This window comes from Sporothrix schenckii, assembly GCF_000961545.1.
Source record: "Sporothrix schenckii 1099-18 chromosome Unknown Cont49, whole genome shotgun sequence".
Classification (NCBI taxonomy): Eukaryota; Fungi; Ascomycota; class Sordariomycetes; order Ophiostomatales; family Ophiostomataceae; genus Sporothrix; species Sporothrix schenckii.
Genome location: NW_015971150.1, coordinates 4,068,128 through 4,082,144, shown reverse-complemented (window position 1 = coordinate 4,082,144; position 14,017 = coordinate 4,068,128). Strand labels below are relative to the sequence as shown.

Genomic DNA, 14,017 nt, shown 5'->3' with positions numbered 1-14,017 from the left:
CGAGACAGAAAGGAGAAAAAGAAAATGGACTGAATATTGGTTAAGACTGTCCTTTTTTCTTTGTTTGCGTTTGATTTCGATTAACTCAGTCGATGGATGTATCACACGCTGTTTCTAATGATCATGTGAAAATGGACGACGACGTCAACTCTTTTGGACTTCTCCAAGTGCGTCACGGGGGGGGGGGGGGGGGCTGTCACCTGTCCTGTAGCATGCAATAGCACGTTATACTTTCCCTTCAACAGCGCGTGCGACTTTTCCAGGCTCCCACGTAAAACAGCGGCGGCCCTGTAAGACCCCACCACACCAACGTGCTGCAGCGGGCTTTGTCGAGGTAGTGGTGGAAATACGGGGATGGAGAATAGGGGCCAGAGTGATAAACACCTAAAAGGACTCGGGTGGGGAAAAGGGGAAGATGATAAAGGACGACGATCAATAAAACGATCAACCCGATTTGCTACGACTGGAATAAAGGAGGCGCGCGATGAGGCTGTAAGAATGCTGAGCGACTATTCTACGGCAATGGTCACAGTATCGGGCAAAGGTGACGGACGATACGGGATGTTGGATGACGGACGGATAAGAGCGCTATAGAGTGCGCCTTACACATGTAAAGTAGTGCAACGGTGCTTCGGACGAGGAAAGTAAACAAAAGCGGTCGCATTCACATATGGGGTTCTGACTAGCGTTTTCTTTTAATACTTTCGACCTCGTCTCCATCCGAGTGCTGTATCTCGGTTTTACAAAAGGCAAGATGCGGTTGGCAGATCTACAAACATCTCGACACAACGCACCCGGTATCCCAATGTATTGCTGGTCCTCATTTCGGGGATCGTGCCAGCAGCCTCCTGCAGGGGCCCATCTTGCCCGGGAAGTGGTGTACTCCATAGTCGTGGAGAATCTCTTGTAGTTCTGGGGTCGAGGGCGCTCTTGGCGGCCAAGGGCTGGACTTGGATTGGACCCTCAGTGGGCACCGCCACGGGCAGGATCACAAAAGACATAAAATTAGAAATAGAAAGACCATGCCAGATTGGCGGCCTCTGCGTACATAAGAATACTCTTCTGCGTCCTCTAATAATCCAGTCCGTGCTGACCGGCAACGCGTCTCACTCGTTCCGTCTCCATTCGCTGACGCAGCTGACCTGTCGACACGCCCCCATGCATGGCCAATATGCTCGACACGTCCCGGGGAACATATCGAGAGCTCATGCGCCTAGCATTTCTGACGTTAAATATTATAATATAAGTCAAAATTAAAGCCAAAGGACTAGAGACGCAGAGAAGTGTGGCGGCAGACAAAGACTTTTGAGACGCCAAACCAGCATGCCCAATCCGGCTTGCGGTTTGGCGACCGCTACGAAAACGCAATGTTTTGTTTTCAGGGAGTCTCTTCCATTCCATGAGTACTGTAGTGCCTCATTCTCAGTCGCACCGGGCTAGCATAAGGCTGGACACTGTCGATATTCCGTCTTTGTTTATTAGTATCTCATCGTAGGAAAGGAAATGTTGACCCGGCACAGGGAGGTAGGAAAAGGTGGAAAGTGCTTACAAGAAGCTGCTCAAGACCATCAGCATGGGATTGAGGGAGGGACAATAAAGGCGCAAAAGGCAAACTCTAAACAATGGAATTCGAGCACGTAATAAAATCCCGTTACCAGTGGACCAATAAAAACCAGCCTGTGACAGCTGCAAATTAAGGAAAGCTAAAGAGGAACTGTGCAACGGAAGTGAAGAAACACATACGACGTACAACATACTTCGTATAGGAAACGATGGGTGGAAAAGAAAATTACGCCATGGCTGTCGGACTAGTGGTCCGATCTAACATTCCACTTGCTCCACCACGTTGATTTTCATAACTGACAAATGAAAAGATCAACAAAGAGCGTCTTCAAGGAGTCTCAAGCAAGTTTAAAATCAAAATAGAGCATGCTGCGCTGTCGCTGGCATGCCCAAAATGGAAAGGGGGCGGGAACACGCAGAAAAGGAGCGAACAAACAACACATCAGACGGCTGTCTAGCCTTTCGGCTTATGATAGTTCGCATATGCTTTCTGGTATATCCAATCATTATTGTCGTACTTTCAGGCCCAAGTGGCTTGTCAACCATGGCACACAGGAGACAGAGCCAACAAGTGCTGTAAGAAACATTGGCATACTCCGTACATCCACATACGGCCACAACACACCGTGCCAGCACCGACAATCTGGCCTGGCCGCTTCATGTCCCAGACAAGGGCATTGGACAAATGAGAAAGATGAAGCAGATAGATTGATACCCGGCGGACGATGGTCGATTGAGCGAGGAACAACAAGCAGCATTCCGGCAGATGACACAGTAGTGTGGGACGATGTCAAGGGCGGCATCCAGTTTCCGGTTCTGAAGGATGGCTATATTTGTTCGATGGTCTAATAGGAGAGTCCGATGGGACCTAACGTTGAGGCGGTCGGACCAGATGTTGACCCTTGTGGAAAAACTACGTAATGGACTTTTCTCGGTATGCAAATCATCAGTCTCAACCCTCCACGCGTGGGGGAATGAGGACGTTAATGCTATTTTATTACGTCGAATGTTTCTTGTTGCTTCTTATTGCGAAAAGAAAAAAAAAAGAAAAGGAAAAAAAAAGTAAACTGACAGACCAAAATGGCCTACAGAGGGTACTATTACTGCATAATTTCGACGAAAATTTAAAAGCAGATGTTCAATGTTCACCGTGCTCCATGCGGAGTATTTGCTCAGCTTTCTCGCCTCGTCTTTTTACGACATGCCGTTCACAGATCCCTTCTCTCCAGTATGAATGCAACACACCGCATCGGTGCATCCTAGCACCCCAGCATCCTACCAACCCTCGCATCCGCACCCTTATTCAATTGGCTCCCCAGCTAGCTCGATCATCGTACCGTATCACAGATGACGGGAGGCGGGTTGCGAATTACGAACCAGGCAGACGGAGGTCTGGTTCACGGATCGGCTGGCCCGGTGTCATTTCTGGTCTGTTGGCACGCCTCCGATGGCACTCTACAGAACATTTACCTCTGCGCACAGCCCCTCTTCGGCCATTAAGAACGCCTGGACAAGAGGGCTTGACCATCCCGTCCCACAAGGTCGCCGACCTCGACACTGCAAGGCGTCCCGTGCCCAGGCAGCCAGGGTCCAGCTAGCTGAAAGGTTGCAAGACAACATGGCATCTTTACTTTTCTTTGACATTCGACGACGTTTGTGGTGTACCCTTTTTATTTCTCTCTCCTTGCACATAATCCGACCCACCCCCCTACCCTTTCATCTCTTCCCAAGATCCCCATTTGAGGTGCAGGATCTCGTTTTTTTTTGTGGGATTTGTGCGATGTGATGCACGGGCTAGCTTGAAAGCTAGCACATCTCGTTTATTTGGATGGACAACACATCCATGGGAGCATGTTGGGCAAGAATGATCGGCTGTGTGTTTTATTTCTGCCCGCGGTTGCTGCCTTTACTACATGCGAAGCGCTATGTACTGTTTCCGATTTCCATGTCGTTGTATCGCCTTGTCTTCATTCCTTCTTTCTGGCGCTGAAGTCGTATCGCTTGCCTTTGCCTTGCCATGTCCTTAAGGGTTTTTTTTTTGAGGGGGCTTTTTGGGGGGGGGGGGGGGTTCTTTGACAGTCGATGATCGGCTTCGAGTCTTTTTAGCGGAGCAGTGCTGCTCACTATGACGAGAATGCCGTACAAAGTCGCACTGGAGGCGCGTTGGTACCTTCTTTTGTCTGTTGTGTTCCTCTCCTTTAAGCACCTGGGACTCTGGGTGAGGACGTGCAGGGAAGAGCAGAAACGAGCGTATCATTGACCTGTCAAACTACGGGAAGGGGATCCAGGCAAAACAAAGCCAGAACATAACTTGGAAACTAAAGAAGCTGCGATGCAACATTTGCAGCCAAAAGCAAGAGATTGGTATTTCAGAATGCGACTTGATTTTCCCTCGGCGGCTGAACACACAGAGCATGGGCTTGTCTTTTTGCATGGAGACTGGAACCAGGAACCTGGAAACCTAGGGCTTGGTCTACATACCCTTCCCCCTGGGAGAAAATAAAAAGCCAGCCATGCAAAACTAAAACACTAAAACGGAGTCGATGAGAAGCAAAAGCCCAGCCTCCTGGGCGGTCCCAAGGGGGATTGGGCGGATCGTTCCGTTTCGTTAGCACTTGGACAGTGGGCTGTGCTAAGGTGAAAGACAAGACGGGGCACATTGTGTGGTTTGTGGGTCTCAACTTGACAGCATCAGAACCTGGTAGCGAACGTCAAGCTGTTTGTGATACGAGCGAATGCAACGGGGTGAGCGAGAAGAGGCTCCCCAGTCCGATAAATATTCCGGTCGAGCGAGGAACGAAAAGCTTTGATACTGAAGAGGCGTTGCAACTATATGTCGACACTGTGCGGTTGGGCGAGATGGGGGCCGGGAAATTTTAAACATAACTGGTTTAAAATGGTGCAGCAAGCTGAAGTATTCCTTTCTTCCAAATTAGCAAGGGGGCCGTATCTCGGTTTGCCATGTTGTCTGCGATGTATCGTTTTGTCATTTGCGTTGCTATCTCTATCTCTCTGCTATTCACAATGTTATGCACGCCCCCGGAGAATACGATTCCGTTTCCATCTTTTTGTGTACAAAGAGCATCTCGTATCACTGAATCCCAGTCGCAAATATCCGTAGCCTTACGGCATAGCCTGTGTTAGTTGCTTTTCTTGCGTTTTCTACTCCGGGATGTCTATCGAATAACCCATACCTTTTTATTAGTGTCTCATTTCCTCTGCTTTAATCGTCTTCATAATTATGATAGCCTCCCAAAAGACATAAATCTACATCGACTGCCGGATCGGTTTATCCCAAAATAAGGAGACGAGGTGGACGCAGTAGTGGTCAGTCAGGTTATGAACGTCGTATAGCGTCATTGGGTCGGTTTCCATGTTCCCTTTTCCGTTTTCTCCTTTTGGCTTGCAGCTGGACATTCCTAATGAGCTACAACGTATGTTGTACTCAGCATTCGAAAAAGAAAAATAAAAAGAGAATGCCAGACGACGTATGACAACGATGATAGGCAATTACAATAAACACCATGACCAGTGACAAGCGCCAAATCTCGTCACCAAAATTAAACCAATAAACTGCACGAGCGTGCATAAGTGCCAGGGCTCAGCTCAGTGGTGCGAAAAACGATATGTGATGAATCACTTTGCAAGTCGCAACACGAAAGGGGTGTGAGAAAATCCAACCTTACAATAAAGTGGAGATGATGAATGATGAAAATGTACGTTGTATATGTACTTACAGCGTGCGCGGCAGTACGGAATACAGGCGTTTGCACGGAGTTTTAATTCATGCCTTTGTAAATTTGGGGCCGCGCTGTGGTCCTGGCTCTTGGAAAGGAGACTCTGGAAATAATGCACAGAGGTCAAAAAAAAAACCCTTCCTAGAACTAGCGAAAGACAGGTCACGGATACTTGTTTACCAAGAGGATCTAGGTTCGCAGCCCCCCCCCCTTCTTCCCGAGTGTGGAAAGCCTCGAACAATACATGTAAACCATTAAAAAAAGAGAAGAAAGAAAGTAGAATAAAGCAAAATAAGGAAAGGGGACGATCTGGGCGATTCTGCCGGATCGGTGATCCCCGCCAATATTCCCATTTATCTCGCTTTTCGTTGGATGTCAGCCCACACCTGTCCACACCTGCCCGCTGATTGTCCACATTTGTCCCAAGGCGGAACATATTTCGTTCGTATGAGAAGCGACCACGTAGGATGTGCAGATGGCAACCGCCTACCACCCCGCCACTGATCTGTGCTGCCTTTCCGATGGTCCCCAACCGAGCTCAAGCGCCCCATAGGAAGGAAGGGATGGACGAAGGAGGGAGAGCAACGCCCCAGCGCTCGTACGATGTACATATACGGAGTATTTACGGCGTACGTTGTAGGTAATGGGATCTCTCGAGGACCAGCAGAACAAGGAACAAAGTGCTGGGGACAGAAGTACGTCTTCAAACATAGACGAACAAACGAGACGGCACCCCCGGACATTGTCAAGCATCTCGCGTCGCCTTCGCGTTGTTTGTGCTGTGGCTGTATGGCCTTTGTCTGGTGGCCGTTGGCTTGTTTGCTGTTTGATGTTTGCTGCGATACATCGTACATTGGTCAGGAATGTATCGGTATGCTAGTGCTCTGGTGAGAAATCCTTACCACGTTGTGTGACCTGCCTACGAAATTCGCCGTATATCCACTTTTCATTATTTTGCATCTCTCTATGCTGTATTTTCTCTCCAACAAGCGATGGGAGGGCATCGGCGATGCAAATGAAGACACCACCAACGGGTCGAGATGCAAAACGGACCCGTTTGCCTCGCCCCACCGATATGCAAGCCTTTAATGTTTCTTATTTTTACTCGCAGATATCACAGTCCAACTGTCCAGCGTCCATGCCCAATCCATATCCCTTGTCAGTCGAGTGTGTGCAGTGCATATATGACAGGTCATGACAGCGAGACAAGACATCCACGCCGAAGAAGCGGGCAGATGCACAGGACGAGAAACACAACGAGAAACACAACGTGCAAAGGAAAACGAGAGCAAAGCGGAGTAATTACGTCCCACGTCCCACGTCCTACGTCGCATTACACACACGCACACACACGACGTACACATTGAGCACATGCACCCGGCAAGGCACGTAGCAACCCGGGCCAGAAGCAAAAAATATGTGCAGTTGCGGCTGGGACGCGCCGATCTTTTCGGTAAGCAAGTCGTTCCGCTTCTTTTTTCGGCTCTTTGTACGAATTATATTTTCAATTCGTCTTTCCTTTTCCACTTTCATTCTTGTCTTTCTTGTCGTTTTGGTTCTCGTCGTTAACTCAATCGTCTTTCTCAATCGTCTTTCTCAATCGTCTTTCTCAAGTGCCTCTTGCCCAAAGACGATACGACGATACGACGATCCTTTCCGTTTCTTTACTCGATCTCGCTTGTGTCTCGCCAACTCACAGTTCCTCGCATCCTGTCTCCTCTCTCGTAGTCTCAAATTCGAAGCGATGACAAACGAGAATTGAGAAAATGACAAAAGCTGGAAATTCACAAGATTCGACAGGCGGTTCTCCGCTCCATGACCTTCAAATGTTCTCCATCGCCCATCGCGTAGCCGGCAGGCACGCAGGCCCACATTGGCGATTTGGTTTCCGTTTCCCGCTTGCCGGGCCGAGAGGCTAAATATGCAAGATTATGAACGACATAATGGGGGAAGAAATACATGGTGAGAAAGGGAAAGGGGGAGACAAGAAAGAGGGAATACACGACCACGCGGCAAGCAAGAAAGAAAAAGAGGGGGGAGGAAGGGGGATAGCGGAAAAAGAGAAGAACAGTTGCTCACGAAAGGTCCAGATCCCTAGCGGAAGGAACGCACCGTGCCATTATTTGGCACCCAGAAGGACTCGCCTCGTTGGTTGGAATTGTGGTCGATGGAGTACTGCCAGCCCTGTCCTCCTTCCCCGACTACCAGTCTTCGGGGGCTCGCCAATGCGGAATTTGTTCCGGTGTCGAGAAGCTGCTGTTAAAGAGCCGCTGTCGTTGGCGAAAAGACAGGAAGGAGCATGGAGTGTGGTCTCCGCCCCGTAGAACAATACACTTCAATTTCTCATCGCCACCTGAGCGTTTACGAAGTGACCGCTTTCTATTTTTTCGGCTTCTCTCTACAGAGTACATATACAATAGCGTCCGGGATGCGGAGAAACCCTCCAAGACATTTATGTTTCACCAAGCCACAATTGCGTTGATGTCAATGACGATCCCGACACAGCTGAAAAGATGCACGGCAGAAACAAAACGGAGCCCAGAGAACGAAAAAGAAAGCAGAATAAAAAGAAATGTGAGTAACGGGATGAAGAAAAGGAAACAGAAATGAGAAGGCGACAGCAACAAGAACAGACAGCTTTACACTGCCCTGCACTCACCAAGTTCTTATGTCGACGAGGTAAGTTGTAAATCGGAGTCAAAAAAACGGATAAACGCTTCACATTGTAAAACATATGTCGTACTACGTGAAGTAGCAAAAACCAGAGCCCCTGTGCCTGCCAGCAAGGGCCATTTTCATTCTTGCAGATGGGCTGGGCCCGCACGCCATCGGAGACAAACAACGATCCCGGTGTGTATGAGGTAAGGGAGAGGTTGCTTCGCGTGCGCTCTTCCTTCTTCCATTTGTTCATAGTGTTTGCACAAGGGGCCGTGAACAGTTGTACATCGTAAGACACTGGCCACAGAAGAGAGCATCCCTACCAGGTGGCGGTTCTTTTTTTTGGCCTTCTATTATCATTCCATGTCTCTAAGTGAAGAGGCTATTAAGAAGTGATGGAAAAGCAAACGAACTAACGATATATATAATACAACCCAACAGATGCAGAGAACAGCAAGTGCCATACGACGTACTCCGTGAATTGACGTTGTCATTGATTGGTGTAGAATCCGCTGCACGCCGAGAATGATGGGAAGCAAACGAAGGAAAAGTACGCGTATTCATACAAAACATCCAGCAAGCAGAGAAGGGCAAAGACATTGTGACTTGCCACGTCGAGTCCCACAGTGTCACAGCCAGCCCTGGATTTGCACCTGCCCAAAAAACGTGACAATGCACGAAGAGGGAGGTCAGTAGAAGGCGAAAGTATGTTTGGAAAAAGACATGAAAGCTGCAGGGAGGTAGTAATAATAATAATAATAATAATAATAAAAAATAAAAAAAAGGCAAGACATCATTAACCCAAAATAGACAATTGACCTGCAACCCATGCATCTTCCTGGTCGTCGAGGCTCCTTGCAGAATAAACTGCAGGGAGTCGACAGTGCGTGTGCATGTCTCTCCCTGCTGTGTGTACGACGGCTGTTTGCTTGTGCGTCTTGTGTGCGGATCGAAGAGATGTGGGCTTCCACGTACCTTGTCTTTTGTCTCTTCTCACTTGTTTTTTTTTTCCCCGACGTTTTGTCCTTTTATTTTTTTTTATTTTTTTTTTTGTGATTGACAACCAAAGCTGCCATTTCTGACCGCCTCGCCTTCACAGTGGCTCGCTGGCACTCGTTTGCATTCTCGGCACCGCATTGTGAGACACGATGGACAAGAGGAATAATCACGAGCAGGGAGAGACAAATCGGCGGAGTGGTGGATGACAAGAGAAAGGTCAGAAAATGAGGGCTGGACGCTGATCGCCGTTGCGTCCCCTGCAAGTCCCAGTTCGGCTTTGCTGTCGTCGGGCAGTGGCGTGTCTCCTGGGAAGGAGGAGGAAGTAATCCGGACAAAGGAAGAAGAGGGAACAAGACAAAAGAAGAGGACAAGATTGTGGTCTGAAGAGTGAAAGGGAAGCTCCCTATAGGTTGCATTTTGCATTTCCCTCTGTGTTTCTAGACATCTCGCCTCTTCCCTTTCACTCTTGTCTGGGTTGTCAATGGCTGAGAAACAATGTTCCGATCATGCCGATTTCTCTCTGGCGCAAGTACTCCATACTGAGTACGATAAATACGATAGACGCCGTTTGTTCGATGGCTCGAGTCCGAATACAGTGGCATTTATGCTTGTTCGTAGTCTCTCGTCTGCCCCGACCAGACCCTGCCGAACGTCGTAAGTAGGACAGCGTCACCAGGGTCGCCTGCAACCCGGTTCGTGTCTTGCCCCGACCCTTGCATTGATGGAGCATAATCTGGTGCCCTCGAAGCGGATAGATAGGCCGACATAGATGACGAGACAAAACGGGCCAGAAATGGACACCAGCCATCTCCAGACCTGTTTGTGTGGTCTAGAAACAGCTTCTCACACTGTCCTTGCATCCGAAATGTCTCTGTGTTGATTCAGACCCTGACTACACTTGACGCAATCATCTCCCTGTCTCATGTGTCCTTTTTTTATTTGCTGGCTACCTGGGTGACCTTCTCTAATCTTGCATGCCATAAAACGGCAAATTGCCGAGACAGGACCATCATCAAACACTGCTTCTTGCACAGTTGCCGGTTACCTTTAACGCAGGTATGATTTGCTTGACATGCAAGTGACAGGAGGAACAGAATACGACAACCCTTTCAGCTACGTCCATAAAAAAGAAAGGATAAAAAGTTTCATTGCCAAGCTCCTCGTCAAAACGACAATCCATTTAGGACGGGACACTGTGTACAAACACAACGCTTCATGTACGGCTACTCCAAAACTTAAAACCAAGGACAAAAAACAATGCAAAAAAACAAACAATATGCAGATAAATCTTTGGGACTGAAGCCAATAGACAAGTGCCACCTGGCATCTAGTATCTAGCATTTAACATCCCCGCCGCAACCACTAAAGTCGCCCAGTAGCCGGTCGACTCCTGGTACATTCATGCCCTTCCAACCTGCACCATCCGTCTCACGTTTACCAATGTCAATGACGGCACCGACAATGTCCCGGGTCACAAGCTCTGAGACTGCACTATCGTGCTTGTACTCGGGATGCTGGTCGACGTACGACCGAAGCCAGCGGGCGGCCGTCCACAACTCGCCGGATGCGCGCTTACGGATAAGGTCGAGGTATGTGGACAGTTGACAGCGCGTCTGCACGTCGACGTTCATGGAGTCGAGGTAGCTTTCGACGAGCGGGATGAGGCCGGGGAAGGGAGGGTCAGCCGGTGACGACGCAGGCTCGCCATTCGATTGGTCGTCGTTGTCGGCGCCGTACATTGGATATCCGGTGCCGTTTATAATCTCATTGATCGTCATTGGCCGGTACTCGTCCTCCACGGAGCCCAACGCTACAGGCGTCTCCGGCCGGCTCTGTGCGACGGGCGTCGTTGTGCCTGAGGCGTAGGCACTATTTGTGTCGTCGCCGTGTGGCGACCGATGGCGGCCATACCGATGGGCCCGTTGCGCATTAAAGAGGTTCTTCCGGAAGTAAAACCGCTCGTTCAAAACGGCGTCACGCGCATGTGCCGTCTCCATGTTCTCTGTCACACGTGCAATGGGGATGTAAAAGTTGAGGTCAAATGACAGGATGGCACGAGTCACAAGCACAATGAAGACGGCAAACGCGGCGTTCTCAAAGTCGGTGACCTGCACCTCCATGGGCCGCACCTCAACACGCCATCCAATGCTATTGTCTGGCGGCGGCGGCTTGAAGCGCATGTGTTGCCAGTTGGTCGACTGCAGGTTTTCAAAGTGGTTCGTCTGGTCCAGGTCGAGCGTCTGCAGGTCCTCGGAGAAGATGACAATCGGGTCGCGGATGAACAGGTGCGCAAAGTGCGTCGCCAGGCGGTCATCCATGCCGCCCTGGATCAGCTCCGCCTTGATTTCCTCATCGACCACAAGGTCCGGGTCCAAGTATTCAGGCCGCAGCCGCGGGTCGGTCGAGATGTACGTTGAATTGGACGCGTACCGAGACTTTGGTATCCGCCAGCGGTCATTCTTCAGCGGCTTCTCTCCGAGCTCTTCCGGTGTGCGGTCGTCCACGGCGCGGCTGATTTGGTTCCAGCGCACGTCCGTATCGGCCAAAAAGCCCTTGTAGATTGGTGTCGCCGCCGTCAGCGCCAACAGGATGGGCCCCAGAGGACTGAGCTGGTCGTAGAGCCGACGGCCCTCGGTGATGTTCTTGGCCTGGAAGGTGATCTGCAAGCAGCAGCTGCCCATACCAAACGCCATAGCATCCATGTGGATGAAGTTGTCCGGAGCGGAACCATTGCGCACGTCGGCATCTTCGGGGTACTTGTTGAGGTCGTAGTTGACAGTTGGGTCCTTCCACGGCCAGGGTGTGTTCACATCGCGAAAGACGGGCACGTTGACCTGGACCTTGCGGCCGCGGCGCGTGCGGATGTTGGCGGCAAGCGTCGGGAAGCGTATGTGCGGGTTGGCAATTTCATCTGGCACGAATTGTGACCGTAGCTTGGGGCCCGACACGGGGTAATACGGGTCCGAAAACACGCCTGGGAACCCCAGTCGCGGGAACGTCGTCAGGGTGATTGGGTACTCGTCGGAACGCATGTGGTCTTTGGCAATGACTCTCCGTAGCCGCATGTTAGGCTCGACGTCGATGAGCTCCTTCAGCTCAATGCCCCACGGTTTACCCGGTGTCGATTCGAGCATGAACCGGCCGAACTCGGGATGGAAGACCGGCAGCGGGTCTTGGCTATGGTGTATTAGATTTCACATCATGACAGCCACTTGGGAAAAGGGAAACGGAGGTGGTCACGACGAAACATACTTGGACTTGTTCCCGGCAGCATCTGTGACGTCAGCCTGGCCTTCTGTGCAGCCGCCCTTGGCTGCCAGGACAGCGTCGTTGGCCAGGGCATCGAGGATGTCGGCCTGGCGCAGAGACAGAAGTGATCGAGGATCATCCTTGTCATACGTCACAACGAGATACTCAACCTCGTCGCCCCAGAGCAGGGCGTCCCTCTCTTTCGTCTTGGCCTTGTTCCAGATCTCGAGGAGTTGCTATGCGGCCAGTCAGCTTATTATCATAGCACATTGAACCGCAATACGCTGGCACCGGCTCGTAGCAACATGCGCCCTTCCGCTCACCTTGATGCCCCATTTGCGGACCTGGTCAGCGTGCGCCTTGGCTTCCGGCCAATCCAATGCCGTGCCGAGCTGTCTGCAGCCACAAATTTGGAGATGATTAGCCGTGGTGCCTGGCCGACTCAAAATGCCATATCTTGCTCGCATGCGGTGGCACTTACAAGAGACCCATTGTGAAGTTGCGTCAGCCGCAGAGGAGTTAATTGCAGACGTTGTCTGGCGAGGATACTGGTTGTGAAGGTCGAAGTACAAGAGGCGAATCTCGCAAAAATAGAAAATATCCAGTGTGCGTAAACATGAATGGGAGGACGAATGGGAAATGAACAAAAAATCACCTGCGCAGCTCTAAGGCCAAAAAAAGGCAATAAAATGCACCAAGATAACAGCCAGAAAAACAAAGCCTCTTCGGAGCATATAAAGCTCAAAGTGTCCAGAGACAAGCAAATCGCTTGGCGAGCTTAAAGCTTCGTGATGCCCACGCAGCGCCGCGCAACAGCCTGGTCCCCCCCCACGCGATGCAGGTCGAGGCTCGTCTAAGGCGGCCCTGGCCGAATCAACGTAACGTTCTCGTTGGAGTCGCAGTGAGGAAGCAATGTCGTCATCCGGGCACGCAACAAACGGGCGATGCGGTTGGCTGGCTAGAGAGCAACGGCCGAGGAAAGAGGCAAGACGATAGTGAAGCTCGCCCCAGGTTACAATGTGTAAGAAGTGATGTGTCTGAGATTGACGCTGATTTGGGGGAGGGAAAAGACAAAAATAGGTCCGTCGATTCGGGTCGGCCGACTGCGGCGCACGGCAGAGACGACACCTGGGATATGCTCGTCAGCGCCGGTCGGTCCGTGGAGAACAAAGGCCGGAAGGCTATGGTCCTGGATGCGGTCCTCGCTGCTGTCCTAGCAGAGGGGCGACTCGACAGTTTTAAAGGTGATATCTCGGGATCGTATGGCCGGCCTTTTTCACTTTTTTTTCTTGGCACGTTTTCGTACTCTAGCTTTGAGTTGCGCACGAGGAAGGTGCTGCTTAGAAATACTGGCATGGGGCTAAGTCTTTCCCACCATTTTACTACGGAGTATTACGTCGTACCTTCTGTCCCGCTCTGAACCGCTGGTGACGGGGCAGTAGCGTGCGGCACGACCTGACTAAAAGCAGAAAGAGTGTCCGGCAAGTCCAAGAGAGCACATCCAGATGTCAGAGACTCATGGAGAAGGAGCTCTGAACTCGGTCCGGTTGCGGGCGTGGTCGACGGTGCTTCATTCTTTCCTCCTTTTGGTCATTTTTGTTTTGCTCTTTCCGTTCATCCATGGAATTATTACCCTGCATCCCACCCGCACATGGTGACTTTGCGGACTACAAACCCCTCGCGCTTTTCCCGGTGTGCATGATAGCATTACATTTGTTCAGGAAAGATGTGAACAAAAAAAAATCTCATATGCGCCCTTCCCCTCTTCAACTTGGCACAGGGCGCGGATCGACCCACAACGGCGGTGTTGA

General features: G+C 50.6%; 2 protein-coding genes across 2 annotated transcripts; one reads left to right on the top strand and one right to left on the bottom strand.

Moving 5' to 3' along the window:
- Positions 1-10,291: 10,291 nt before the first annotated feature.
- Positions 10,292-12,698, bottom strand: SPSK_04991 (glutamate--cysteine ligase catalytic subunit; the record flags this gene model as incomplete). Its single annotated transcript, XM_016731748.1, has 4 exons — positions 10,292-12,134; positions 12,210-12,442; positions 12,530-12,602; positions 12,688-12,698. 4 exons carry the CDS (start codon positions 12,696-12,698, stop codon positions 10,292-10,294), a joined length of 2,160 nt encoding a protein of 719 aa, XP_016583831.1.
- Positions 12,699-13,041: 343 nt separating this feature from the next.
- Positions 13,042-13,550, top strand: SPSK_05627 (uncharacterized protein; the record flags this gene model as incomplete). The annotated part of the gene is made up of 2 exons (XM_016732369.1): positions 13,042-13,450; positions 13,525-13,550. The coding sequence occupies 2 exons, from the start codon at positions 13,042-13,044 to the stop codon at positions 13,548-13,550; spliced, it is 435 nt and encodes a 144-aa protein (XP_016583830.1).
- Between the last annotated feature and the right edge of the window lie 467 nt (positions 13,551-14,017).